The sequence below is a fragment of the Aspergillus ambiguus genome, assembly GCF_047715705.1.
Source record: "Aspergillus ambiguus strain CBS 117.58 unplaced genomic scaffold BDV59scaffold_28, whole genome shotgun sequence".
In the NCBI taxonomy this organism is placed as follows: domain Eukaryota; kingdom Fungi; phylum Ascomycota; class Eurotiomycetes; order Eurotiales; family Aspergillaceae; genus Aspergillus; species Aspergillus ambiguus.
In genome coordinates this window covers 126827-152887 of record NW_027395541.1, presented here as the reverse complement: position 1 = coordinate 152887, position 26061 = coordinate 126827, and the positions used below count along the sequence as shown (strand labels likewise).

The window sequence follows — 26061 nt, the reverse complement described above, 5'->3', positions numbered from 1 at the left end:
TGAGTCCGTCCAGATGGATTCTATGCCAATGGTTACAACATATTATCAAGGCTAATAAGAATATATGTTAACAGACTTGGGTCTATGGGCACCTTGGAAATGAGCCAGGTTCCATCGATGTAACTCGAATAGCGAGGACCCTTCTACAAGTACGTTGGAGTAGACGGGAAGAGCCTTCATGGCACGAAAATTCGGTTCTAGCAAGAAACATCCGGAGACAACCCACTTCTCTGTGTCATGTACACTGTACTACTTGATATCGCATTTTTTACCTGGATATTTGAAAGCGGATAGTGTTGTGGGGATAGAAGGGTATTTCATGTCTGTAACGACATGATCCCGAGGCTATTCTCTTTCAATTGGCCATCATTTCATTCATTTCAGAATGTTCAGTGTTGCACCATGGCCAGCTAGTTCTGTGTGTGAGAAGCACTTTTCCAGGAGTCATTATGTAGATTTATATATACCCTTGACAGTCGTCTTGGCATTTCGCCCCACTGCGGGTCATGGTCAATTGTCAAATTTAACTCTTATCTTTACTACGTTGATCAGTGTCATAGCTATTGTAGTATGTCTTTCGTGATATATTCATAGTCTAAACTTGCAAAATGGGATATATATATATATAATTTTACAAATGCAGATCACCTTCTAATTGCATGCCACACATATTGGTCCAGGCCGATCAAAGGTTCATCGTAACTGTCATGCTGTTACTATGGACCAATAGACAAGGAGGCAGCCCATGCCACAGGACATCCAGGTCGCTCAAATAAGACTCGCTGGCGGTTTCACTAAGAGCGGTTCCTTCAAACGGGGAGGGTAACGTCGTGAAAAGAACTGCGGTGTCACGACTATGCTTGGCCATCAGTTCGTTCAGAATAAGGTGCTGTGCTCGACTTGGAAGATCGTTGAAGGACAACGGGACTGAAGCCCGTCGGGGATACCCTGTTGCTGCACCGACCCTAGACGCTCCCGACGAAGACCGTCGGGTGTAAATAGACTCCCGCTTGTTCGACCAACTACGAGGAGGCGAGGAGCTCGCGGCAAACATGATGGATGGCCCGGCCCCCTCATCTGTGTTAACCTGAGCTTCAGGGATTGGCGACGAGTCGAACCGGTTACTCGAAGGTGAGCGAGAAAAAGGCGGACGCATCACAACAGATGTACTTCGAGGCGAAGCATCTTCGGCAGTCGCAATGATGGACGGTATGTCTTTGGCGGTAGGTCGTTCTTCAGGATTTTCAACCCGGGGTCTTTGGCTTGATTTGTCTGACGGGCTCGTTGATTGTGGTCGTTCCGGATGATCATCTCTCGGAACTTTGCCGCTTTCATCCTCCTCATTGTCACTGACGTAAGGTTCGAATTCACTATCGCTGGTTTCAGTTGAAGTCGACTCGCTAGAGTCGTAATCAACAAATGCATCAAGCAGACGATGAGTCTGCATCCCTAAGTTAACGCCCCCAAAGCCTTTGTAGCTCGAAATAGAGCGTCGTCGGCGAGCTGACTGTATGAACCGTCTCAGATGGCTTGGGGGTATTTGGGAGTTGTCGTGGCTGGGAGCCGTATGCCAACTGGATACTTGCTCTAAAGGCACTCCGATCTGGTCCAGGCTGCCTCGGTTTGGGGATTCACGCATACCCCTGCGAGTTTTCTGCACATCTTCCCACCAGTCTTCGCCCTTCAAAGCTTGATGGACTCTGTCTCGTAGATCATGTGTCTCAGGCGACACATCCCCGTTCACAATGATACGGTAGGCCTTCAGATCCCCGCATGCGAGCCAGAAGACCAACACCTCTGCTTCGATTCTCAATTTCTCCAAAAGCGCCTCGACCCGGCCTCGCTCGTCTTCAACGTCTGTCTCGTATTCGACAAACACCGCTACTCGCAACTTATACGTCTTTTTCCACGAAGGCACCGTGTTCAGGATACATCCTAATTGAAGAATCAGGGTGTAAGTATCAAAGTTGGTCGTCAGCACGTTCTTTTTGCTCTCGCTGTCGGCACCCAATTCTGCTGACATTTGAATGGGCCAAAGATCAATGTATTTCTTCCTGTGCTGCCCATATGGCCCAGGAAGTTCCAGGTTCTCAAATCCCTTGGCGACTGCGACGTTAATGCGCAACTTAAACAGAAGATCCTCGAGGATTGTCACGTAACTTTGATGGCTCATTGACACATTTTGTGCGTCGTTTTCCGATGTGTCAGCAACCAAATCACGAGAATTTCGACGACCGCTTGAGTCCTTTCGGGGGTGAGAAGATGCCAGTGTTTCGACAAGGGACTGACCCTTGCGAAACTGATCAATGATAACAATATTCGGCCTCATGCCTCCCAATCCTGAGTTTAGGACGATGTTCCGGATACCCCATTCTGCAGTTGGAGACACAGCTATATTGACAAATGCTTTTACCTTCGAGCTTTCGACAAACTTTGTCCATAAATTTTGCTGACGACGAGCCTCCGGTACTGCAGCCGTAAAGTCATTCGTCACCAGAACATGTCCAAGGACGAATAAAGCCCCCTTTTTCAAAGAATTGCAAAAGGAGACCATCTTGAACTGGTCATCTAGGTTGGTCACGAACAATAGAATCTGTGGTCTCCAGAACTTGACGTGCTCCTGTTTAAGACGGAGTAAATATTTCCGCACTTGGTGATAAATTAGACTTTGGCTCACATCGCCCCAGGTCTTGGGAGGCGAAGTATAATGTATCAGCAGAAACAATACGATCAAAATGCCAACGCATCCCGAGGCATAGACGCCATCCACGAAGAACATGCTGGCACCACTGACTAATGCTCCAGCTGCAGCTGTTTTCCAACTGAAATAGTGGAATGATGGCCGAAAATTCGGTGCAGAACCAATCTTCAGCAGGAAACAGGCAAGATTCGTCACTAAAAATGTCATCAGGTAAGTCATAGTGACAAACGAAGCGATGCGATTGATGTCGAATAACATCGTAGCTTGCGCTACAACGTAAGTCACAATTATGGCATATATCGGCTCGTCATTCTTTTGGGTGCCTTTTGCAAAAATGTTCAACCCCGGCAGGATACTATCTCGCGCGATAGCTTGCAATAGCTTTGCTGATCCGATGACGCCCATCAAGGATGAGAAGAAGCTGGTTGCAAATTCGCCGAGGAGAATGACGACCTCGGATAAATTGGCCTGCTGATATTAGCCTTGCAAAGTTAATTGCCTTGGCTCTTTGGGTTGCCTACAATCTGCACAACGTTGGTATTTTTGTAAAACGAGTCTCTCGTAACTGATGCTGCCATGGCTAATATGACAATCGAGTACGTAACGAAAGTCAAAGCCAGCCCAGAGAGAGTACCTTTGGGTATCGACTTGCTGGGGTTCTTCAAATCACCGGACATACTAGCGCCACTGTCGATCTATTAGAATTCACGTCTGCCAAGCCACTCGTAAGTGGCTATACTTACGCAAATATGCCACCAGTCGCAGGAAACAGGATGCCAAAAAGATCCTGGAAGTTTTCCCGTGTGGGAAGTTGACTTCCAGCGGCTCCCTTAGTGAGTCTGGGCTTGAGATTCTCCAGTAGTGTCTGAAGGCGGACTCCAGTGAAGGTCACCCCCATTTTTGGGATGGTGAAGGGTTTCATGAAAATGGCAGAAACGGGAATGCTAAACGTCGCCACGAGGAGAATAACCAGCAACCCGTTACTTGCCCGGGAGAATATAGAGCTCCCAGCCAGACAAATGCCCGTGCACAGAAATAAGATGATAGTCGACCAAAGATACTGCCACCAGAAACCCTCTTGTAGGAAGTTGGCCCATGATCCAGATTCCGTGCCGAAATTTTGCGTGAAACAATCCACGAGACCAACGGCATTCATGCCCGTGTTCAAAACGTAACCCAGATAGAACACGATCCCAATGGAACCTCCAAATTCCGGACCGAGAGACCGTGAAATTAAGTAGTATGCACCTCCTCCTCGGACGGTCCCGTTCGTTGCAATGGCAGAAAGCGACATCGTGGTTACCAGGTTGATGAGATAGGAGACTGCGAGTAACCCTGTACGTCATTAGCTAACCCTGGTCAATCGACAAGCAATACTACCAACTTACCGAACATTCCCAACAGGCCAGCCTGTCCAAGGATAAATCCAAATCTAAGGAACATCAAAATGCTCAACACATTCAGAGTGGTGGGGACGAAGACACCGGAAAACGTGCCCAGCTTCTCCGATACGTCCAGTAGACGATTCCTAGGTCCATCTTTGTCCTTGCGATCTCTACTCGAATCTCTCAAAGCGCCCGCAGGAATTGAGAACTCCGGGACAGCCTCATCTGACCCCTCTGGCCGTTCATAACTTCCACCCCTCTCTCTCCAGCGAGCAAAGTTTCGGAAGATATTCGCAGGCAACGAATGGCGCTGACGCTCCGGTGCATCAAAAGATGAGTTGACCGGCTCATCATGGTGCAAGGGAAGGGAAGCTCTCCCGAGAAATTTGGTGGTATCCTCTGGAGAGGCCGGGGCCGAGTCGCTTGGAGCTAGACGCGCAGAGTCTTCTTCGGCAGTCCGCGTGGAGAAGTTCGGCCTCCTCCGAGACATCGATTCTGTGGTACTTTTCGTTCGACCACTGGTCATCGGATAGGGTTGCCAATGTCGTCTCGAACGGTAGGTCCTCCTCGACGGTTGCGGATCAGGAGAGATAGGGCGGAAGGACGACGCAACGACATCAACACGGGGAGAATTGGGGCTAGATCCGATGCAGCGTGGCCGCTGCGTAGATTAGATCGACTGATCTAGCGGAGATAACTGGGATAGTAAGTTGATCCAGAGTTGCGTTGTTCGAATGACGGAGGGAGGAAGAGGAGGAGAAATGTTGGAGATTGATTGCGGGCCGATGACCTCATGGGAGGCAAACAATGCAAACACCCGCAGCTGACCGGCGACTTCCCAGGGTTCTCCGCCTGTTGGTTCCCCGGTTCTCGCGCATGATCGACCCGGATATCCTTCTCATCTACTCTTCTTGGGTCTCGTGTCTAACTTTTTACTCTCCTCAATTCCTCGCCCCTGGCTGATCGGCTCTCGTCCTTCCTGACAACAGGTTCCAAGAGGCGGGTTCTCCCCCAAGAGAAACCCGTGTTATCAAGATAAGGATCCTCTGTATTCCCCGAGCTCAGCATGGCTTCTCCCAGTGTGCGCGATAACGGGGAGGGTTCGTCGGCTCAACAACATCGGTCAACACCTATCTCCACCAGTCGACTACGCTCGGGATCTCCCGCTACAGATGCGTCGACGAGACAAGCTTCGATTGCCCGGCTGGCATCTCCTGTACCTTCGCCCTCGAACTCCTACTCCTCCAGGCAGGTACCCGTGCCTGTGCAGCCAGGCCCCGCCACTGAACAAGACCTGCGAAGAGTGGATGATCCCTCCTCGCTCCCGGGCCCGGGTCAGTCGATGATAGCCTCGGCCCTCCAAGAAAGCCTGGGTCGCTCACCCCCAAGATTTGGGACTCCTCCAAGACGCGCCGCGTCCCCCGCCCTTCACAGTCAGATAGTCCGGTCTAACTACGGTTCCTTTGACAACAAACCGGGGAGAGAAGGTTCTGAGTATTCTGTGGGCCCGTACGAGGACCCTGAAGTTATCAAGAGACATCTGGTACAGCCACAGAATGTGATAGAGGATCGGGAAATCCACTCCTCAGGTCATGCCAGTAACTCTGAGGATCACTTTTCTAGCCTGCAGCTTCAGGGAGGTGACATTACTCGACAGGTATACAGGTGGGCGGAAGAGGCTGATCCCGAAAGTGGACGGTATCACAATCGGAGTAAGAGTTTCAGCCTCAGTCGGCCCCCTCCAGAGGATGAGACCATGAATATCAACAGCATCAGAGTTCCGGGAGGTTTCCGTCGAGACTACATCCGAAGATCGGCTGCTCCCCCAGGTGGTCCCGGCTCACCCGGGCCACAAGCACCGCCCGTACAGCCTCAGCTTCCTACGAGTAGCTTTTTAGAGTTCCTTACACTCTATGGTCACTTTGCCGGTGAGGAGCTGGAAGAGGATGACGAAGTGTTGGGGCCGGATGAGTACTTTTCCTCCGGTACCTGGGAAGATGAGGCCCGAGAAGCAGGTGAAGACTCGGCTCTTCTTCGTCCTGAAACCCCCGGTCGAAGAAAACGCAAACCACGCGGAGGGACTGGAAATACAACGCGAACGGGTGCGGCTCTGCTCCTTCTCAAATCATTCGTCGGTACCGGAGTTTTGTTCTTGCCAAGAGCTTTCCTGAACGGCGGGATGCTTTTCAGCAGTCTGGTGTTGCTTGGTGTCTCGCTGCTCAGTTTTTACTGCTTCATACTATTGGTTAACACCCGGCTCAAGGTCGATGGCTCCTTTGGTGATATTGGAGGGGCACTTTACGGGAAACACATGCGGCGCATTATCCTTGGGTCGATCGTACTCAGTCAGCTAGGATTCGTATCCGCATACATTGTGTTCACTGCAGAGAACTTGCAAGCATTTGTCCTCGCTGTCAGCAAATGCAAGTCCTTCATTGACATCAAGTTCATGGTACTGATGCAGTTGGTCATCTTCCTGCCGCTGTCTTTGATTCGCGATATCAGCAAGCTTGGGTTCACTGCGCTCATTGCCGATCTGTTCATCATGCTGGGACTGATCTATCTCTATTACTATGATTTCCTCACCATCGCTTCGCAGGGGGGTATTGCCGACATTCAGCCCTTCAACCCGTCCACTTGGACCCTCTTTATTGGCACCGCCATCTTTACATACGAGGGGATTGGCTTGATCATCCCAATTCAAGAATCCATGAAACGACCCCAACAGTTTGCGGGCGTCCTCGCCGGGGTCATGGTCATCATCACGGTGATTTTCCTATCAGCTGGTGCCCTGAGCTATGCCGCCTATGGTTCTGCGACAAAGACGGTGGTTATTCTGAATCTTCCTCAGGACGACAAGTTCGTAAACGTCGTGCAATTCCTATACTCCCTCGCCATCCTTCTGAGCACGCCTTTGCAGCTCTTCCCAGCCATTCGCATCCTAGAAAACGAGCTCTTCACTCGCAGTGGCAAGTATAACCCCATGATCAAGTGGAAGAAGAACTGCTTCCGTTTCTTCCTGGTCATGATCTGCGCGTTTGTCGCCTGGGGTGGAGCTGAAGATCTGGACAAGTTTGTTTCGCTCGTTGGCAGCTTTGCCTGCGTTCCGTTAATTTACGTGTACCCGGTACGATAGCCCTTCTCAGCCTGCTGGTCTCTATACTGACTTCTCCGATTCTAGCCCCTGCTGCATCTTCGCGCATGCGCTCGATCCAAACGACAGCAGATTGCTGATATGGCACTGTCCTGCTTTGGCGTTATCTGTTGTCTCTATACGACAGCGTTGACCTTGGCGAATTGGGTGCGAGGCGGCGATGTCAAAGCCCCTGGCTATTGCGATTCGCAGTAGTCTATACCCTTTTTGATTTTGATGATCTCGAACTTTTAGAATGTCATGCTATTATTACCTGGGGGCCCGCATGTATGATGGATCCATTCAAACCGGTGGCTTTATATATACTACGTGTGATATGAGCATTCCTTTTGGCATAAACCTTGCATAGACTTTGCGGACGAAATTGTTACCTATGTACCAGCTACTGCCAATTCATTCATGCTATATACAACAGGTTCAGGTGTAAATTAAGAGCTCATCCGGTTTATCCAGCACCAAAAAAATACACGCACCAGCATTGAAATCCGTTGACAAGTTGAGTTTTCGTCATTTTGTCTATGTAGGTAGGCATAGGGATCCACCATTTTAAACAAGACACAAGGTATATAGGTAGATCGACACAAGAACCGAATTGCCAGCATCCTTCCCTCCAAGCCGCCCAGACACAAAAGCCGAAACCCGTCACACAGCAACAAAGCCAGTCGATGTGTCGAATGGTCTAGGCGCCCGCCTCAGTGGCCTCCTTGCCTTTCTGGGCGGCCTGGGCGGCAAGTTGGGCTTCACGGCCTCCCCAGCTGTACGATAAGTTCCATTGTCAGCAAAGGTCCACCACCCTACCAGGACCGAGAAAGCCACGGCGGGAGAAAGGATGAGGGAGACGTACTTCCAGTAGTTGAGGTAGCGGTATCCTTGGGTCACCTGGGCGGAGAAGTTGATGGCGTGGCAGGCGAAGAGGAGATAGTTCCTGGGGGAGACGGCGAGGGCGTAGCGCATGAAGGTGGCGGAGTAGATGGTCAGGGCGCCGGTCATTTGGCCGGAGATGCTGGTGGGTGTGAGTAAGGAACTGGGACAGAGATATACGTATGATTTGGGATGGGGAGCGAGGAAGGGATCGGGGAGAAGAGGGTGTCGTGTGCCCCAATGCGCTTTCCTTCTCTCACCCGCCCGCAATGATTGTAGATGCCGATGCAATCAATCCTTCACGTACATTTCAGGGTCCTTCTGCGTGTCCATCACCGCCGCCAAAGGGATACCGAAGTTGGAGGCCGGCCCCCAGAAGTCTAGACGTGCGCGGAAGTCCACGGTCAGCCATTCGTCCGTCTCATCGTCTCGCCGGATCAGTTGGCTTGGAGTCTCCCCTCTCGTTTGGCAGCAATCAACAACCGAGTTGCATCGCTGGTCTTCGACGAGGAATGACTCGTTGACAGCTTCGGCGGCCGGCCGATCTCGGCAGAAGGTACAAAGAGTTGGGGGTTGCACATACGGGTGGAGCAGACGTAGTCCAGAACCTTGTTGGAACGGATCTTGGCGTTGATCGCTTTGATTGCGGCGGCCATTTTGACGGTGACAAGATGTACAAGGCCCTGGAGGGAGAGAGGAAACGGGGGAGAAGAGCGAGCGAGAGCGAGTTGGAGGTTTCCCCGACTGCGGAATCGCGGCGCCGGGCGGAGCACGCCGGGTCACGTGGCACTCACCTACGGAAGTACATCATGTCCAGATCGCTTAGGACTCAATAAGATATTATGATTCACTAGTCCTAGAATCGCTCCAGACAATAACAGAGCAGAATAATCAAACACCTATCTAAGTTTCCTTCGACGTGGTCTTTTCGGGGCTTTTTATTTCCATCGGTTCGTTTGCAATCCTTGCAGTCCGCACACGCCGCAACGCCTTTTGCCTGGGTAAAATGTTCGGTGTGCCGTAGCGTATTCTTTGCGCAGGCGTCATGAGTAGGAGGGGATCCCGTTCTTTCCTTGCATCCTTCGCTTTCCGAGCTAACTCCGGTGAAGAGTTGGAACTTCGTAGGCCATCACTCCGGTCCGTGCTGTCGCAGTCCAATCACCGTCCTCCGAATCCCGGAGGAGGGAAGCCCCGTCCCTGACCGGGAGGTTGGAATCCGGGGGGAGGGAACGATCCCGCTACGATGGGTCAACTATATGCGTCATGGGTGGGGGAATGGATGAAACTTACGAGGGCCGCCCTGGGGGGCGAAGCCGGTGGGAGGAGCAAATCCAGCTGGAACCATGTCAGTATTGGTGTCGACAATACTCAGACTGTCTTGGTCACGGGGGAACACTTACGAGGTCCTCCAGGAGGTCCTCCACGACCAGCGAAGCCAGGAGGAGCACCGGGGAAACCACCTGGGGGGAAGCCGGGGAATCCGCCCGGCGGCGGAGGGGGGCCTCCCACACCGGCGGCGGGACCTCCCAGGCCGACAGGCAGACCACGTCCAGCGGGTTTACTGATTCCAGGGCCAGCAGCGAGGGTAGCGGCGGCGGCAGCAGCGCCGGGGACACCGGTTCCCAGTCGGGCGGAGGGGTCGGCGGGAGGAGGCCCATCGACGGAGCAGGAGACGACATGAGTACCACGAACGATGGCGAGACCGAGAGTTCGTTTCTCTTCGGATTCAACGAGAGGAGCATTCGCAGCGCCGGCGGCGGGCTTAGATTTGCGCTTGACACGGCGGAATTCTTCTGTATCGGCGAGGACGAGGTTCATATGCTAGAGGGAGTCAGCGGGGCGCTGATGACGAGTGTGTGGGAAGAGCCGTTGAGGCGTTGTACCTTGTCAAACGCAAGCATCTGTCCCGTCATCTGTCGACCGTCATTGAGGGTGACTCTCATCCGGTAGTTGATCTGGGAGGAGATGGTCAGAGCGAAACACGATCGAAAACACAGCGACACGATAAACTCACGAGGTTTTGCTATAGAAAAGGAATGTATTAGCACTGGATGTCGTCTACAACGCGCGACTGGGAGCTCAACAGAGATCATCTGGAGGGGGGTTCCATGCAACACGTACCATCTTGCCCTGCTTGTTGGCCGCCATGATGGGCAGTAAAGAGCGCGCGCGAGGGCGACTTGACAGAACCGGGGGGAATAGAAGGAAAGAAAGGCGACGGGAGAAGAGCAGCAGCCGGAGAGTCTCTGGAGTATACTGAACAGCTTTTGAGGCCGTAGAGGTGGAACTCTTCGGGGCGGCTGCTGACTGAGCAGACGGAGCCGAGATAGACGCGGGTTAGCGCCAGGCGACGGGTGCCAAGCCGCTAAGGGCTTTCTCGCTTCTGACCGCCCACACAACTTCCCGATTTCCTTTTTTCCTCTCTCGCTTTCCCCATTCCTGCCAGTCGACCAGTCTTCATATCGCCAACCAGTCGCCATGGTATGTTGATTCTTCCATCTACGACAGCATTCCCCGCCAGTCTAACCACCATGCAGTCGGACGGAAAGGACAAGAGCGCAAACCCCATGCGCGAGCTGCGCATCCAGAAGCTCGTGCTCAACATCAGTGTCGGCGAGTCTGGTGATAGACTCACCCGTGCTGCTAAGGTGCTCGAGCAGCTGAGCGGTCAGACTCCTGTCTACAGTAAGGACGCCATCTCCCGTTCCCAGTTTCCCGATGCCACAGTCCGATAAGAGGGGGAAACATACGAAATCGACGAAGAATCTGAAAATGGGACCCGAGTACATCAGAAGGACAACAAACGGATCAACGCAAAGGGTGGAAGCGAATTATTCGACAGCTGGCTGATCAGTGATGTTTTTCTGTGACTTTTAGGCAAGGCCCGCTACACTGTCCGTACCTTCGGTATCCGTCGTAACGAAAAGATCGCCGTCCACGTCACCGTCCGTGGCCCCAAGGCGGAGGAGATCCTCGAGCGTGGCCTCAAGGTCAAGGAGTACGAACTCAAGAAGGGCAACTTCTCCGAGACCGGCAACTTCGGCTTCGGTATCTCCGAGCACATCGATCTGGGTATCAAGTACGACCCCGGTATTGGTATCTACGGCATGGACTTCTACTGCTGCATGTGAGTAACCTGGGAGCGCTGGTGGTATCGAAGTCTGCATGCTGACAAGGAAACAGGACCCGCCCTGGTGAGCGTGTCGCCAAGCGTCGTCACTGCAAGGCCCGCATCGGCTCCAACCACCGCATCAACCAGGCTGAGACCATCAAGTGGTTCAAGAACCGCTTCGACGGCATTGTCCGGTAAATCATTCGATGATTTCCATGGGGATGGTCTTGGGGGAAAAGCCTGTGTTTATGATGAACCAATAACAAAAAAAGCTGGAAGGGCTGCTTTTTTTTAACCTATCTACCACGACATGAGGTTAGGCGTGTTAGAGATCTGGAATTAACAAACCTTTTTCAAATGCATCCGACTTTTCACAATGAAGGCTTCACGAAGGGTGATGTATCCGCATAACCATTGATGAAAAGTGCTATGATGCTGCCTGGTCACCTCCCGGAAGGGAGTGCGGGCGTGTTGCTGGCCGTGACTCGCTGAGTCTGTATATGATTACCATCGCTCTAGTAGGACTAGGCACTAGACACTTGACACTGTCCGGTGAGTGTGTAGCCGTAGATCTGATTATCATGAGTCGGCAGCCACGAACTGTCCGTACAGGCACATTCGACACGCGATCGAGTTATATTGCAAACGTCAACGGTTAACTACTATGTGACAATTTCCCATATCCATCCAGTCATGCACATTTTCAAAACCAGCCAGACATGCACCGCATAAAATTCATATCATGGATTTCCGAGGGACGCAAGGTCTACTGACCCCGGGTGTATCCATCCCACCATTTGGAGAAGAAGCCACCCTTCTGGGCTTGCTCCGTGTAGCTAGCACGTCGAGCAGCCACGCTGGGGTCCTCGGCGCTCCTCTTCTGGCTGGTCAGACTCTCGAACAGGGTCGAAGGGCCATGACCGCTGGAGCGTCTCCGGCCGGGCGGACTGGAGCCGGTGTTGGCACTGCTACTCGCGGAGGCGGACACGTCCGACGCCGCGGAGCTCTACAAGGGACGAGAGTTAGCGGGATCCATGACGGGGATGAATGGACGCATGAGAAGGCCGAAGCGATGGCAGAAGGTCCAGACATACGCGTCTGTCATTCATGTCATTGCTGATGGTCGACGCAGAGGCAGTAGCAGGAACGGCCGAGGTGGAGGGACGCCGATAGCTTGTGGGCGGACCACCCCGGACCCAGACGTTCGTATGTTCATAGCGGTCACCTACACTGCCGTGCCAATGACGCGGTTGGGACGAATCAGACATGATGGATGAAGCTGTTGTTGGAGAGAATTAGCAGAGAAGTGATTTGACGGACAGAGCAGAACGAAGAGGAGGGGGAAGAGGGGAAGAGGCGAGAGGTTGCATTCCGCTATTGGAGGATGCGAATGCAAACGTCATACTGGCTTCAGGTCACTGACCTGGAATGTACTTTAGTAATCGATACGGAAGGATTGCTGGGATGTATCGTAGTGTATATATCGATCATCAGAAGGGGGTTAGTATCTGCTGAGATGCCACTGAGATGCCATCGGCCTGCTTCAGTCCCATTTATACGGATCTCGACGGTCACACGATGCGGCCACCACGGGTCGCACAAAGATAAAGAGACCAATGCCGAAGAGTCCAGAGAATCATCATGCGAGTGTAATGCCAGAGAGATCCAATCACGGAGGGGAGAGAACCATGGATGAAGCCGTGAGGGAGGAGGGAGAGTTAGGGCTGGGAGGTCAGCTGACCACGACGACATCTACATCCAGACGGCGTGCAACTGGAGCATCATCTGCATCTCCCACTCGCTCTCGTCCACTCCCTAACATATACGCCGAACCAGACACCCTACGCACCCATCGGAAGTCCTTATCGCCCCCACCTGGACCAATTCCGCTCGGCTCTACATCTAGACTCCGAAACGGACCCCTTTCCCCGCACAGGCAACGGTTCCCTTCTCCAGACGTTATCAGGGCCCTCTTTGCCGACTCGGCTATGTCTATCACCTCTATAAAGCGCCCTCCTCTCCCCCTCCCTGCTCGCCAATGCCCCTTCTAACCCCCTCATCTTCCCCTCTAACCCCATCGCCGCCAACATGGACACCTCACGACATCCCTACCGCCAATCCCTCGGCCACCGCGGCCACATCGAGGGCGTGACCGTCGTCGACAACGCCTCGCAACGGCCGCTCTGCCACTACTTCGGCGGCCTCCGCTACGGGCTGCCGCCGTCGCAGCGCTGGCGTCGCGCCCAGAAGCTACCGGCCACCTACACCTACGGCACGGCGTCGCAGCCAGGCGTCTGCCCCGGCGCCACCAAGGTCTGCCCGCAGCCACGCTTCCTGAACCTCTCCTTTGGCGACAACTGGGACGAGGACTGCTTCCAGTGCAACATCTGGGTGCCGACGGGCGCCCCGCCGCCGGGCGGCTGGCCCGTCCTCTTCTTCATCCACGGCGGCTTCCTCCAGTTCGGCAGCCCCAACACCTTCGACGCATCCGCGCTCCTCGGCGACCCGGCGGCGGCCTTCAACGCCATCGTCGTCATGCCCGCCTACCGGGTTGGCATCTTCGGCTTCCTGGCCTCGTCCGAGCTCTCCGCGGACGCCGCCGCCGCCGGCGACCCCGCGGCCGGCAACCAGGGCATCTGGGACCAGCGGCTGGCGCTCGAATGGACGCGCGACCACATCGGGCTCTTCGGCGGCGACCCGCGCCGCATCACCATCGCCGGCTACTCCGCCGGCGCCTACTCGGTGTTCTACCAGCTGGCGTACGACCTCCGGCAGCCGGCCGCCACCGCGATCGTCTCGCAAGCGTGCATCTTCTCCAACAGCCCGGCCACGCAGCCGCGCTCCGCCGCCCAAGCCCAAGCCCAATATAACGAGGTCCTCTCCGCCGTCAACCTGCCCCTGGACGGCCCCGGCGGCGGCGGGACGACGCTGGCGGCGCTCCGCGCGCTCCCGGCGTCGACGCTTCTCGACGCGGCGGCCCGCGTGCCCACGCACCAGTTCCGCCCGTGGACGGACGACGACTTCGTGTCGGCGGCGCTCTTCCGGTCGCTGGACTCGGGGGCGTTCGCGCGGCGGCTGGCGGCGCGCCGCGTGCGCGTGCTCACCGGCGAGTGTCGCGACGAGCGGCACCTGTATGCGACGTGGTTCCCGCCGGCGGCGAACACGGCGGATGCGCTGCGCGCGCGCCTCCGCGCCGACTACCACCCGCCGGCGGCGGTGGATGCGCTCATGCAGCTGTACTACGGCCCCGCCGGCGGCGAGACGCTCCCCGCGAACTGCGCGAACTGGGACGTCGACGCGTTCGGCCGTGTGTATGCCGACATGCAGGTGCATTGCATGCAGCGCGGACTGGTCGACAGCCTGGTGCGCGGCGGCGCCGACCACCTGCTGTATCGGTACCGGGTGGAGTTCCGGCTGCGCTGCGCGGACGAGAGCATCCCGCCCGAGTGGTCGGTCACGCACGCCACCGACCAGTACCTGTGGTTCTGGGGGAATGGGTCGCGGCTGGAGGCGCGCGAGAAGGAGGTGATCCACCGTGCGTTTATTGGGCCGTGGACACGGTTCGTGCATGGCGAGGACGATATCGGCTGGGGCACGCGCGGCCATCGGCAGGTGCGCCGGTTGAGGCCGGACGGGGAGGTGGATATCTGGGAGGATGAGCTATGGGAGGAGGCGATGCGGGTGTGGCGCGGATTGCGGGAGTTGGATGCCGCGGTTGCGAAGCTGTAGGAGATTCGGTATATATACGTACGTACTACGTGGATAGAAGGATGCTGGCGGAACGGTCCGGTCCGCCTGTACATATGCATAGGATCAAATAAACAGTCAATTCATACGAGGTAAAATATCATAAGTCATGGAACACGCTCTAATCTAACAGCATCGGACTTGCTTTTTCATTACGCCTTGCTGATCTTGCAGATGAGATCCTGGCCGTCCACCGAATCGCCCTCCTTGACCAGCAGACTGGACACCTTGCCGCTGTGCGGGGCCGAGATCACCATTTCCTACAACTCGTTAGTATTTTGATATCAGAACGACAAGGGCACAGAGAGAGAGAGAGAGAGAGAGAGAGAGAGAGAGAGAGAGAGAGAGAGAGAGAGAGAGAGAGAAACATACCATCTTCATGGCGCTCAGGACGGCCAGCGGGTCGCCCTTCTTCACCTCCAGACCGTCGTGCACGCGGATCTCCACCACCACACCGCTCATGGGCGCGCCGACCTGGCTGCTGTCGCCCAGCTCGGCCTTGGGCCGCGCCGTGTTGTCGATCGACGCCTTGTTGTCGTCGATGCTGACCTGACGGACCTCCCCGTTGACCTCGTAGAAGACCTCGCGCTGGCCGGTCTGCTCGGACAGAGGGCCGATGGCCAGCAGCTTGAGGATCAGCACCTTACCCTTCTCCAGCTCGACGTGGAACTCCTCGCCGATCTCGGGCTTGGCCAGGAAGTAGCGCGTCGGGAGAACGGACAGGTCTCCGTACTTCTGCACGAACTTCTTGTAGTCCTCGAAGACCTTGGGGTACATGGCGTAACTGGCGACGTCGTACTCGGTGGCGCCGCCGAACTTCTCGCGGATCTGGTTCTTGATCGCGGCCAGGTCGAGCGGCTCCAGGTAGAGACCGGGCCGCTTCTCGAGCTTGCGACGGTTCCGCAGGGCGCGGGACCGCAGCGGCTCCGGGAACCCGCCGAAGGGCTGGCCCATCAGCCCCTCCAGGAACTCCAGGACGGAGCCGGGGAAGTCCAGCTCCCCGGCGCGGTCGATCACGTCCTGGGCGCTCAGCTTGTTGGAGACGATGAACTGCGCGAGATCACCGACCACCTTGGACGTCGGGGTGACCTTGACGATGTCCCCCAGGAGGTCGTTGGCCACCTCGTAGGCCTTCTTGGTCTCGGCCCACTGCTGGCCCAGACCCAGCTGGCTGGCCTGGAAGATCAGGTTGGTCAGCTGGCCCCCGGGGATCTCGTGCTCGTAGACCTCCGGGTCGGGACCGGTCAGGTTGGCCTCGAACGGCGAGTACAGCAGACGCAGCTGGGCCCAGTAGGTGTCGAGGGCGCGGACGTGGGCCGAGTTGAGGCCGGGGTCGTGCTCGGTGCCCTCGAGCGAGGCGAGGATGGCGCCGATGCTGGGCTGCGAGGTCATGCCGGACATGCTGTCGGTGGCGGCGTCCACGGCGTCCGCGCCGGCCTGGGCGCAGGCGATCATGGAGGCCACACCGGTTCCGGCGGAGTCGTGGGTGTGGACGTGGATGGGGAGGTCGGGGTAGCGCTCGCGGATGCCGCCGATCAGCAGGCGAGCGGCCTGGGGCTTGAGCACACCGGCCATATCCTTGATACCCAGGACGTGGGGCTTCATGGCGACGATCTTGTCCACCAGGGCGAGGTAGTACTGCAGGTTGTACTTCTTGGTGGGGTTCAGCATGTCACCGCTGTAGCAGACGGTCGCCTCGACCACACCCTCGGCGGCGTGGACGGCCTTGATGCCGACCTCAAGCTGGTCGACGTCGTTGAGGGCGTCGAAGACACGGAAGATGTCAACACCGCACTTCTTGGCCTGCTTGCAGAAGTGGTAGATGGCATTGTCGGGCAGGGACGAGTAGGCGACCCCGTTGGCGCCCCGGAGGAGCATCTGGAAGGGAATGTTGGGCACGGCCTTGCGCATCTTGCGCAGACGGTCCCAGGGGTCCTCGTAGAGGAAGCGCATGGCGACATCGAAGGTGGCCCCGCCCCAGCATTCCAGACTGTAGGCGTTGGACAGGGCGTGGCTGGTCTCGTGGGCGATGTTCAGCAGGTCAATGGTGCGCACCCGGGTGGCCAGCAGCGACTGGTGGGCATCCCGCCAGGTGGTGTCCATGATCAGGCAGCCCTTGTTGGCGCGCACGGCCTTGGCGAACGCGGCGGGGCCCTCGCGGTCGAGGATCTGCTTCCAGCCGGTGGTGCAGGGCTGCGAGACGTCCAGGGGCTGGCCCTGGGCGTCCAGCAGCTTGGGCTTGATGATCTCGCCCTTGAACTTGGGCTCGCCCATCTGGCCCTTGATGCTGCTGCCGTTGACGGCGACGTCACCGAGGTACGCGAGCAGCTTCTGGGCCCGGTTCTGGGAGCCGACCAGGGCGAAGAGCTCGGGGGAGTCGTCGATGAAGGTGGTCCAGCAGTTGCCGTCGACGAAGGTGGGGTGACTGAGCAGGGAGGTCAGGAAGGGGATGTTGGTCTTCACGCCACGGATGCGGAACTCGACCAGGGCGCGGACGACCTTGCGCCGGGCGATCTCGTAGGTGGAGCCCCGGCAGGTGCACTTGACCAGCATGGAGTCGTAGTGCGGCGTGATGATGGCGCCGGCGAAGCCGTTCCCACCGTCCAGGCGGACGCCATTGCCGCCGGCGGAGCGGTAGACTTCGATCTTGCCGGTGTCGGGGGAGAAGCCCTTGGAGGGATCCTCGGTGGTGATGCGGCACTGGATGGCGAAGCCGCGGGTGGAGATGCGGTCCTGGGTCAGACCGAGCTGCTCGAGGGTGGCGCCGGCGGCGATCTGGATCTGGGCGGCGACGATATCGATGCCGGTGATCTCCTCGGTGATGGTGTGCTCGACCTGGATGCGGGGGTTGATCTCGATGAAGTAGTGGCGGTTCTGCTGGTCGACGAGGAACTCGGCGGTACCGGCGTTGCGGTAGTTGACCGACTTGGCCAGCCTGACGGCATCGGCCAGGATGCGGTCCCGGACGTCGGTGGGGAGGTCCTTGGCGGGGGCGACCTCGACGACCTTCTGGTGACGACGCTGGACGGAGCAGTCCCGCTCGAAGAGGTGGACGACGTTACCCTGGTTGTCACCGAGCAGCTGGACCTCAATGTGCTTGGGCTTGTCGAGGAAGCGCTCGACGAAGACGGTGCCGTTGCCAAAGGCGGAGCGGGCCTCGGAAGTGGCGCGCTCAAAGGAGTCGCGCAGGTCGGCCTGGTTGCGGACGACGCGCATGCCGCGGCCGCCACCACCGAAGGCGGCCTTGATGATGATGGGGAAGCCATAGGTGTCGGTGAAGGCCTTGACCTCGTCGTAGCGCTCGACCGGACCGGGGGTACCGGGCACGACGGGGACCTCGCAGCGGATCGCCAACTGGCGGGCGGAGACCTTGTCACCGAGGCTGTCGATGGTGTCGGGGGTGGGGCCGACAAAGACCATGCCGGCGCGCTCGACCTTGCGGGCAAAGTCGGCGTTTTCGGAGAGGAAGCCGTAGCCCGGGTGGATGAGATGGACGCCATGCTCGAGGGCGATCTTGACGATCTCATCGGCGGCCAGATAGGCCCCGACGGGGGTGTACTGACCGCGGTGACCGATCATGTAGGCCTCGTCGGCCTTCTGACGGTGCATGGAGAGACGATCTTCATGGGAGAAGATGGCGACAGTCTGAAGGGAGAGTTCGTGGGCGGTACGGAAGATCCGAATGGGGATTTCTCCGCGGTTGGCGACCAGGATCTTCTGGAACTGCATGATGGCGGAATTGGCACGCAGACGGTGGTGGACGGTGTCCCGCAGGTGGGCATGATGGTCGTCGACGAACTCGGAGTCGTCGACGGCCTCTTCACGGTGGGGGGCAGCCATTGTGAGGGAGGAGGGAGGAGGAGACGAGAGAGAGGAAGCGGGAGATAAGAGGGAGACAAGAGAAAGGGGGGGAGGGAGCTGGGAGGGTTAAATAGGGTTAAACACAGGAGAGGAGGAGGATGGAGAGGGATGAGGGATAGGATCAGATGAGTCACAGGATACAAGAGTGGGAGGATGAGGACCGGAGAGACGGGAGTGGGAAGTGGGGAGAGATGGAGACGAGGATGAGAAGATGAGGAGAGAAGAAGAGAAGGAGAAGAGAAGAGGAAGAAGAAGAGAAGAGGACGAAGAAGAAAAGAGGAAGGAGGAGGATGAGGTCATCACCCAATGCGGAAACCAGATCTATACAGTCCGACCACCACCAGAACCGTCACGTTCTGCATATGATGATCGGCCGGAGTCGTCCCTCGTTTCCCCTAGTCTCGCTCGTCTCTTGTCTGTCTTTTTCGTCCGGCTGATCGTCTGAAATTTTGGGTTGGGGTTCTTGGTCCGCATACAATTTTCCTCTCACCTGATCACCACCAGTTTCACCGGCTCACCGAACCCCGCAGCCGGTGAACATTTGTATCAGAAGGAAAAGAAAGCAAAGGAACCATCCTGTTCGTTCACAATTCACATTAGTGATTTGATTATCTACTCAATTGATATCCCAATGCCCCATCCCACGCGGTCGACTGTGTACACTCTCATCCTGTCTATCCTGTCAAGTCCATCTGTACACATCCAGATCTCCCTCCCCCCCCCCCTCCCCCCCCCCCCCTCCCCCTCCAGTTAGTTACGCATTCCCTCCGATTTCTCACGACACGAATTCCACGCATTCCCAACGAATCCAGATCCCTACGAATCTAATCTCCTAGTCGGGAACTTCAGGGCCATCCCCGTACCTCGGGTGCTCGGGCTAATACCCTCCTGCCTGGCCTGGCCTGCCTGGTTCCTCGCAATTCTCGCCGTCCGAAAAAAGACCGGACCCATCGACCTGCCAGCGCCTGCGCCAACCGACTCTAGGCGAGCCCACTCTCCATGGGAAAAAAAGCCCACCGGAGGAAAATCCCCTTGGAAAACTGAAAACAAGAAAAGCAGGTCTCTCCACCCCCGGAGAACGCTTTCCGCCAGTCTGGACCAGTGCTTCGGTGGACTCGAACCGAGGTCGACCTACCCACGCATGCTGCCATGCCCTTGGCAGGTGTCTCCTTGCCTAATTGTACACCGAGGAAAAATGCTATTTAAAAAAAAAATATCAATAAATAAAATAATGATAATAGCCATGATGATCAGCGTCCTGTGTAGTAGTTAATATTAAACCGATCTGAATATAATATAACAACATATCAAAAAAAAACTATCACCATCCCGGACCAGTGTGCTCCTGGCCGGAAAAGATCACCACCACGGCTCATCCCTCTTCCCTCATCTTCCTTCCAACCGAACTACGTACGTGCCTACAATCCGTGGTAGCTCCTGGGGACTCCCGTAGATACGTGCATACACGAAACTGCAAGGAATACAATTGAATTCACGATAACGGCAGAAACAGGAAACATGTCAATCCCTAAACCCTAAACCCCCCCATTCCTTCCCTCGGAAAACATCCTCGCCCCTTCTATACATACATTAAAACGGCCGGAATCCGGTCGCCTGCGGGGTGATCCCGTTCGTCTGTCCATATCCCATCGGGGCCGCCGCCGGCGTCGCCGGGCCTTGCGTCAACATCAGTCGTGATCCCCCCAGGATCGGCGTGTTGTCCTCCTCCGTCTTCTGCGTCACCTCCCGCTTCTTCCGCTCCTCATTGTCCTTCTGCAGCGTCTCGATCGCCCGCGTCTGCTCACACAGGAAGTTGATCATGAACGGCATCGTAAAGTCTTGCAGTCCGTGCCGCCACGACACCTCCAGGATCACATCCGGCCGGATCAGATCGTAGCACGCGTAGAGCATGCCCACGTAGCACTCCCGGCTGCCAATATCCACAAACTACTTCCGTTAGCTTCTCGTCCACCCAGTCCCGAGAGAGAATACTTACGTAGCGGAGCAGCTCCTCCACCACATCCGACTTGCCCGAAATCGCCGCCGTCTCAATCGCATCCTTGTACAGCTTGTCCTGCTTCGACAGCGTGATCGACTTCTCCCACCGCTTGTTGTTCCGGTAGATGTTCGCCGCGATCTGGCGGAAGAAGATCAGATCGTGTTTCTCCAGCCGCTGCGCCAGATCCACCGCGTCGAAGTTGTCGTAGTTGTCCACCGAGTCCCGCAGCGTCTTGTAGTCCTCCTCCTCGATCAGCAGGTCGTTGATCGCATCGTTCACCGCCCGCTTGTTCTGCGTCTGCACGTTCAGCAGGAACGGCTTGATCAACGGGATGTTGTCCGACGCCTGGAAGATCCGCACCACCCGGTTCACGTCGATCCGCGGCGTCAGCGCCTGCAGCAGATCCGTGAGGAGCAGCGGCTGCTCCTGCAGGTAGAAGTTGAGCGCCCGGTAGTAGATCTCCAGGTTGGCCACCTTGACCACAATGTCCTTGAACGAGTGGTGCTCCCACGCGTCCGCCGCCCGCTCCATCATCGCCAGCGCCGCGTTATCCCACTCGTCGTAGTGGCAGTACAGGAACACCAGCTCGGGCCAGAGGTTGGCATCCTCGCACGCACGGATCATCTTCGGAATGTTGATCCGGGACCAGAAGAGCTTGAGGTGCTCCATGACCCGGTCCGGGTGGTACTTCGACAGTGCAATACCCAACTCCGTGAACATGCCCATGTGAGCGCGCTCCAGACCCAGACCGGCCTCGAGGACGCCAATCAGCTCGTCAAAGTATCCATTGCGCTCATACTGACGGACCAGATCCTGAAGCTCCTCCGCATGCACGATAAGGTTGAGACCACAGATCTGCGCAAGGCGGAACTCCTTCTTGCTAACACACGCCTCGTTGACCTGCTTCCACACCTTGACGCTGTTGGCCTTGCGGGCGCACTCCACCGCCGCCTGGTAGTCTTCCAGATGGACCAAGGTAGTCGCCAGCTTGGCCCAGTTGGAGATGCTGGTGTAGAAGATCTTGGCCGCCTGGTGGTAGCCCTCCTCGTACGCCTTGTCACCAGACGCCTCGACGTCCGCGACGTTAGTAGCCCGCAGGAAGTCCTCGAGCTCGGGAAGCTGGTCAAGCCGAGCATAGCAGAACGCAAGCGCGGTGTCAATGGCAGGCTCCCGCAGCGTCTTGCGGGCCATCTTCAGGTACTTGACGAGGTCCTCATCCTTGCCGGCGTGAGTGGCTGTCTCGATGACCTCGTTGTAGTTGGACGGGTCTTGGGCGCGGATGTACGATTCGATGGAATCCGACACACGGAGACCATCCAACTGAGCCTTGGCAACCTTGCTCCAGACCTCCGGCAGCTCGACGCGCTCGGCGAACTCCTGGGCGCGGTCGATGCTGACAATGTTCTCCACCAACACATTGGCAGCCGCGAGGAAATTGTTGACCTTCTTGTAGATCTCGAAAGCCTCCTCGTACAGTCCCACGGAGATACACATGTCCGCGATCTCGTCGGGGCTGAACTCATTGAGCTGGTGAATATAGTCCATCAGACGACCCTTGTCAGCCTTGGCAGCAGTCAGCATCAGCAGGTTCTGCAGGCTGCCGTTGTCGCTGAAGGGAGAGGGCTCGAGAATGATCTTCTCCAGGAGCTCGATCAGCTCGCCAGGAAGATCGCCCTCCAGGAAGGCCTTGACAGCAATCGACACTTTGTCGGGCTCGGTGGATTCCGGCACAGCAGTGGCAATGACCTGGTCAACCAGAGAACGACGGTGGGCGTTGTTTTCGCTGAGAACGAAGCTCCAGATCTCGGGATCCGCTCGCTCAACGAGATAGCGAGCCTGCGCCCGGTACATGGCATTCTCGTTGGTGATGTTGATGAGCTCCAGGTCATTCTGTCCCTTGCGGTAGGCAATGTAGGCGAGGTTGGGGTCCCGCTTCTCACAGTATTTACCGACAGTCAGAGTGTCATACAGATCGTTCTCCTTGAGGAATTTCTCCGGGTTGTTGTTGCTATCGATGTAAATCTTGGCAAGGGCGTTGTAGACCGCCTGCTGTTGGTTGCCCGTAGCGAGAGTCGCCTCGAGGAAAGGAAGAAGCAGCTTCAAGCGGTTGCGAGACTCCACCTCACTGACCAATTCGTCAATGGGGATAACAGCGGGGTCGACGGTGGACAGGAGGTTCTTGATGATACCCTCATCACAGTCGACGTCGAGCAGGCCACCAACAACGGCCGGGGCACGGGAGGGGTTCACACGCTGCACGTAGACCTCAATAGACTTGTACTGCTGGTTCTGGTAAAGGTAGAGGACAAGGTCGTGGATGAAGTTGAACCGGTCGCAGACAATGATCAGGGGAAGCTGTTCCGTCAGGCGAGCCTCCTTGAGGAAGTTCTTCACCTTCTCAGCGTTGTAGTAGTTGCTCTCACGGCAGATCCGCTCAACCTCGGTGATCTGGCCCATGGCAGTAGCTGCCTCAATGTACTTGAAGTGGACCTCGGGATCCTCGCTGAGGTTAACAATGCTGCCAAGGTAGTAGTAGAGACCCTCGGCGGTGCGGTATTTCTCGAGGAGACTGATGAGGCGGGCAGGGCCGAGGAGATCGGAGAACTTGGTGCAAAGTTGGACAACAGCCTGCAGGTTCTGACGAATGTTGGCCTCGAGCATGTTGTCCATGCATTCCAGGGTCTGTTCCACCGAGAGGCGGCCGAAGTAGTTCATGAGCCACTCGGGGTTCAACAAGTCGGTCCGGACAATGTTGCGCTTGATCACGGCGGGATCATCCGTGTTCTCCAGTGCACGTTGAATGAGACCGGCATTCTCGCAAAGCTGGGAGATACGCGGACGATCGTAGTGGGTGAAGATCTCGTTGCCCAGGATGGCATCGGCCACCTGAGGAGCGTTGACCAGGTTCATCTCAAGCAGTCGGGTCTGCAGATGACCATGCTCCGGCTTGTTATCCTTGAGAGCATCCAAGAGGAACGAAGTGGCCTGCTGGATCATGTTCTGGGAGAGGAAAACGTCCACAACGCGGTCCAGATCAATGAGGGCACCGGTCTCCTCGTTCGCGAGCTGGGTTGCAAACTCCGCACCCTTGTCGGGGTTCACACGGACAATGTGCTGCAACAGCTGGGTGTAATCCGGCTGGTATCCGGCCTGCTTGGAGTATGCGAGGATCTTCTCAAACTGGCCAGTCTCCGCGAAGCCGGCAACGACCTTGTGAGGGACATTGGCTTGCAGGTAGATCGCCAAAGCGAGGTTCATGTCATAGGGGCGAACAATATCACCGAGCTCCTCGGACGACTCCAGCTTGTTCTCGCGCATCCACTTCTCAAGCAGGTGCTTGCGGTTCTGCTGCAGCACGGGACGAACCAGCTCCACACTTTCGTAGCGGTTCAGGGTTCCCTTGTCCAGCAGCATTCCAAAGTACTGCAGGATGACGGACATCTGCTGGCCAGTCTGGGGGGCGTTCTTGAAGCGGTTGATGGTCTCGGGGGTACGGAGGAATCCACGAGGGGAGTTGGCGGCGATCTTCGCGGCTTCGGAGTAGTTGCCCTGGGCGAGGAGGTTGTCGAACTGCTGCTGGTAGAGGTGGTCGGCGCCAGGAAGGCCAGCCTTGGAGGCGAGCTTGACGGCGAGAGAAGACATGGCAGGGTTCTCCATCAGGTACTGGATGATGGTGTTCTCGTCGACACTGACGGACAGGACCTGACCCTTGCGGTTGACGCCAACCAGGCCCGCGGAATCGGAGTCGGTGGCAGTGGTGAAGATGGTCTCGCTGGAGATCCGGTTCATGAAGATGCAAGTTCCGGACTCGAGGTCGTAGAGGTGAATGAAGCCATACTTAGTGACGAGGTACACGATATCGTACTTGCGCGACACCTGCATGGCGACGGGGAAGTCATTCACCGCCTCCTGAGGGAAGTACACTTCGACAGCCTTCTTCTGGAATCGGGGGTTCGGCTCCTGGTGGTCGATCTCGGCGATCTGCAGCTTAGCCCCGGTCGGGGTGCGGACGGCGAAAGTGAAGAGCTTATGCTCCAGGGGGGAGCCCTCGACGCGGATGGAGGCAAAGGCGGCGGCGTGACCTTCGATGAACTGGGAGATGCCACGCTCCTTGGAATACAGCTGCATGGAGCCGACAACGCGGCCCTGCTGCTGGCTGATCCCGACCACGACCATCCACTTCTCCTCGTCGTTGACACGGTAGTTGATAATTTGGCAGCCCTAGAAAGCGAGAATTCGTCAGCAAGAGTTCAGTCTCAATCCAGCAATGCAACACGTACACTCAGGTTGGGCAGTCGGTCGAAGACCTTGAGCGGCTGCGACTGGGTGGGCTCGAAGACGTCCCAGTGGAAGACGGAGGTCTCGGTGACCAAGCCGAGGCTCGTCTCGCTGAACCACTTCCAGTATACGACATCCTCGTTCATGACCGCCGACTTCAGCTTCTGCTTCGCCGTCAGGTCGAAGATCTGGATTGTGCGGCCCTGGGCCTTGAGGGCGATGATGTTCTTGGACCAGTGCATGATAGCACTGTCCGCATTGATGGGCCGCTTGATGATCTCATTGTTGTTTTTGAGGTCGACAATGATCACTTGGGGCTTGTCTTCCTCGCTGAGCTTTTGTCGGACGCAGACGTAGTGGTCGGATTCTAAAGTCTGTTTCCACGAGACGGGGGTCAGTGGATGACTACGGGTAGGCATTGGAGTTTCCGGAGGGTAATACGCACACATGAATTAAAGCCGATAGACGCCGGCTATTGAGTGTGAGATGTCAGTAGAAGATTCGGGACAGGACGGACCATGACCGGGCGCGTCCAGCGCAACCGAGGGAGGGAAGCTGTAGGAGGGAAACAGGGCATACCGCGATTTCGGCATTTGTCAACTGAGTGGAGAGAAATAGAGTCAGTATGATCGGGAGGGGTCAGAAGACAGGGATCCGGGGAGAATGAGGACGTACACTAATGAGCTCCGTGAACTTGATAGGTAAAGGAGCCATATTTACGTAGGCCGCAGGACGACCTCATCCACCGAACGAAACGCCACGCCAAAGTCCAGGAGGAGAGTAGAAACAACAAAGGGGAGGAATTGAAAGATCAAAAAGGGGGCGAAGGAGAGACGGAAGAATGGAAGAGGAGTGGATGGTATGAAAGGGAGGGGGAGAGTAAGTTGGAGAGGTGGAAGTGAAGGTGAAGACGAAGGTGACCTCAGGAGGCTGCGCCGGTTGCTGTTGCTGAGGTGTCGCTTA

General features: G+C 56.5%; 10 protein-coding genes across 10 annotated transcripts; 4 read left to right on the top strand and 6 right to left on the bottom strand.

Annotated features, from left to right (window-relative positions):
- Positions 1-574: 574 nt before the first annotated feature.
- On the bottom strand, positions 575-4822 carry BDV59DRAFT_183420 (putative cation chloride cotransporter). Its single transcript, XM_073690507.1, has 4 exons — positions 4090-4822; positions 3445-4036; positions 3223-3388; positions 575-3169 (listed from the first exon to the last, which is right to left on the bottom strand). The coding sequence occupies exons 1-4, from the start codon at positions 4610-4612 to the stop codon at positions 686-688; spliced, it is 3765 nt and encodes a 1254-aa protein (XP_073545698.1). The 5' UTR covers positions 4613-4822; the 3' UTR covers positions 575-685.
- Positions 4823-4968: 146 nt separating this feature from the next.
- On the top strand, positions 4969-7618 carry BDV59DRAFT_183418 (putative amino acid transporter). The gene is made up of 2 exons (XM_073690506.1): positions 4969-7213; positions 7268-7618. Exons 1-2 carry the CDS (start codon positions 5153-5155, stop codon positions 7433-7435), a joined length of 2229 nt encoding a protein of 742 aa, XP_073545697.1. The 5' UTR covers positions 4969-5152; the 3' UTR covers positions 7436-7618.
- Positions 7619-8821, bottom strand: BDV59DRAFT_183417 (pyruvate transporter MPC1). The gene is made up of 4 exons (XM_073690505.1): positions 8685-8821; positions 8409-8481; positions 8085-8243; positions 7619-7995 (listed from the first exon to the last, which is right to left on the bottom strand). The coding sequence occupies exons 1-4, from the start codon at positions 8755-8757 to the stop codon at positions 7920-7922; spliced, it is 381 nt and encodes a 126-aa protein (XP_073545696.1). The 5' UTR covers positions 8758-8821; the 3' UTR covers positions 7619-7919.
- Positions 8822-8929: 108 nt separating this feature from the next.
- Positions 8930-10397, bottom strand: BDV59DRAFT_183415 (small nuclear ribonucleoprotein-associated protein). Its single transcript, XM_073690504.1, has 6 exons — positions 10223-10397; positions 10116-10124; positions 9985-10056; positions 9502-9922; positions 9392-9436; positions 8930-9339 (listed from the first exon to the last, which is right to left on the bottom strand). Exons 1-6 carry the CDS (start codon positions 10247-10249, stop codon positions 9260-9262), a joined length of 654 nt encoding a protein of 217 aa, XP_073545695.1. The 5' UTR covers positions 10250-10397; the 3' UTR covers positions 8930-9259.
- A 235-nt stretch (positions 10398-10632) lies between these two features.
- On the top strand, positions 10633-11411 carry BDV59DRAFT_194644 (60S ribosomal protein uL5; the record flags this gene model as incomplete). The annotated part of the gene is made up of 3 exons (XM_073692436.1): positions 10633-10786; positions 10979-11228; positions 11285-11411. 3 exons carry the CDS (start codon positions 10633-10635, stop codon positions 11409-11411), a joined length of 531 nt encoding a protein of 176 aa, XP_073545694.1.
- A 373-nt stretch (positions 11412-11784) lies between these two features.
- BDV59DRAFT_75749 (uncharacterized protein) lies at positions 11785-12731 on the bottom strand. The gene is made up of 3 exons (XM_073697040.1): positions 12637-12731; positions 12308-12492; positions 11785-12219 (listed from the first exon to the last, which is right to left on the bottom strand). Exons 2-3 carry the CDS (start codon positions 12479-12481, stop codon positions 11980-11982), a joined length of 414 nt encoding a protein of 137 aa, XP_073545693.1. The 5' UTR covers positions 12482-12492; positions 12637-12731; the 3' UTR covers positions 11785-11979.
- Positions 12732-13272: 541 nt separating this feature from the next.
- Positions 13273-14942, top strand: BDV59DRAFT_209311 (putative carboxylesterase; the record flags this gene model as incomplete). Its single annotated transcript, XM_073695375.1, has 1 exon — positions 13273-14942. The coding sequence occupies exon 1, from the start codon at positions 13302-13304 to the stop codon at positions 14940-14942; it is 1641 nt and encodes a 546-aa protein (XP_073545692.1). The 5' UTR covers positions 13273-13301.
- A 41-nt stretch (positions 14943-14983) lies between these two features.
- BDV59DRAFT_183404 (pyruvate carboxylase) lies at positions 14984-19031 on the bottom strand. Its single transcript, XM_073690503.1, has 2 exons — positions 15333-19031; positions 14984-15220 (listed from the first exon to the last, which is right to left on the bottom strand). Exons 1-2 carry the CDS (start codon positions 18798-18800, stop codon positions 15113-15115), a joined length of 3576 nt encoding a protein of 1191 aa, XP_073545691.1. The 5' UTR covers positions 18801-19031; the 3' UTR covers positions 14984-15112.
- BDV59DRAFT_75731 (uncharacterized protein) lies at positions 18917-19350 on the top strand. The gene has a single exon (XM_073697039.1). It carries the CDS (start codon positions 19033-19035, stop codon positions 19264-19266), a length of 234 nt encoding a protein of 77 aa, XP_073545690.1. The 5' UTR covers positions 18917-19032; the 3' UTR covers positions 19267-19350.
- A 715-nt stretch (positions 19351-20065) lies between these two features.
- BDV59DRAFT_75697 (clathrin heavy chain) lies at positions 20066-26052 on the bottom strand. The gene is made up of 6 exons (XM_073697038.1): positions 25774-26052; positions 25678-25698; positions 25544-25570; positions 25101-25472; positions 20818-25041; positions 20066-20768 (listed from the first exon to the last, which is right to left on the bottom strand). Exons 1-6 carry the CDS (start codon positions 25810-25812, stop codon positions 20412-20414), a joined length of 5040 nt encoding a protein of 1679 aa, XP_073545689.1. The 5' UTR covers positions 25813-26052; the 3' UTR covers positions 20066-20411.
- Between the last annotated feature and the right edge of the window lie 9 nt (positions 26053-26061).

What these genes read in the sequence shown, in the direction of transcription:
- BDV59DRAFT_183420 (XM_073690507.1), bottom strand. Translation starts at nt 4,612, where the DNA reads ATGACCAGTGGTCGAACGAAAAGTACCACAGAATCGATGTCTCGGAGG. An exon ending in TGGCCTGTTGGGAATGTTCG is followed by an intron (nt 4,037 to 4,089) that starts GTAAGTTGGTAG and finishes AATGACGTACAG; the next exon opens with GGTTACTCGCAGTCTCCTAT. An exon ending in GCGACTGGTGGCATATTTGC is followed by an intron (nt 3,389 to 3,444) that starts GTAAGTATAGCC and finishes ATAGATCGACAG; the next exon opens with TGGCGCTAGTATGTCCGGTG.
- BDV59DRAFT_183418 (XM_073690506.1), top strand. Translation starts at nt 5,153, where the DNA reads ATGGCTTCTCCCAGTGTGCGCGATAACGGGGAGGGTTCGTCGGCTCAA. An exon ending in CGTTAATTTACGTGTACCCG is followed by an intron (nt 7,214 to 7,267) that starts GTACGATAGCCC and finishes CTCCGATTCTAG; the next exon opens with CCCCTGCTGCATCTTCGCGC.
- BDV59DRAFT_183417 (XM_073690505.1), bottom strand. Translation starts at nt 8,757, where the DNA reads ATGGCCGCCGCAATCAAAGCGATCAACGCCAAGATCCGTTCCAACAAG. An exon ending in ACGCAGAAGGACCCTGAAAT is followed by an intron (nt 8,244 to 8,408) that starts GTACGTGAAGGA and finishes CACACCCACCAG; the next exon opens with CATCTCCGGCCAAATGACCG. An exon ending in CGCTACCTCAACTACTGGAA is followed by an intron (nt 7,996 to 8,084) that starts GTACGTCTCCCT and finishes CTTATCGTACAG; the next exon opens with CTGGGGAGGCCGTGAAGCCC.
- BDV59DRAFT_183415 (XM_073690504.1), bottom strand. Translation starts at nt 10,249, where the DNA reads ATGGCGGCCAACAAGCAGGGCAAGATG. An exon ending in AGATGCTTGCGTTTGACAAG is followed by an intron (nt 9,923 to 9,984) that starts GTACAACGCCTC and finishes GACTCCCTCTAG; the next exon opens with CATATGAACCTCGTCCTCGC. An exon ending in CGCCCCCCAGGGCGGCCCTC is followed by an intron (nt 9,340 to 9,391) that starts GTAAGTTTCATC and finishes GACCCATCGTAG; the next exon opens with CGGGATCGTTCCCTCCCCCC.
- BDV59DRAFT_75749 (XM_073697040.1), bottom strand. Translation starts at nt 12,481, where the DNA reads ATGTCTGATTCGTCCCAACCGCGTCATTGGCACGGCAGTGTAGGTGAC. An exon ending in ATGACATGAATGACAGACGC is followed by an intron (nt 12,220 to 12,307) that starts GTATGTCTGGAC and finishes CGTCCCTTGTAG; the next exon opens with AGCTCCGCGGCGTCGGACGT.
- BDV59DRAFT_183404 (XM_073690503.1), bottom strand. Translation starts at nt 18,800, where the DNA reads ATGGCTGCCCCCCACCGTGAAGAGGCCGTCGACGACTCCGAGTTCGTC. An exon ending in TCCTGAGCGCCATGAAGATG is followed by an intron (nt 15,221 to 15,332) that starts GTATGTTTCTCT and finishes AACGAGTTGTAG; the next exon opens with GAAATGGTGATCTCGGCCCC.
- BDV59DRAFT_75731 (XM_073697039.1), top strand. Translation starts at nt 19,033, where the DNA reads ATGAGGAGAGAAGAAGAGAAGGAGAAGAGAAGAGGAAGAAGAAGAGAA.
- BDV59DRAFT_75697 (XM_073697038.1), bottom strand. Translation starts at nt 25,812, where the DNA reads ATGGCTCCTTTACCTATCAAGTTCACGGAGCTCATTAGT. An exon ending in AGTTCACGGAGCTCATTAGT is followed by an intron (nt 25,699 to 25,773) that starts GTACGTCCTCAT and finishes CTCTCCACTCAG; the next exon opens with TTGACAAATGCCGAAATCGC. An exon ending in CTATCGGCTTTAATTCATGT is followed by an intron (nt 25,473 to 25,543) that starts GTGCGTATTACC and finishes TCGTGGAAACAG; the next exon opens with ACTTTAGAATCCGACCACTA.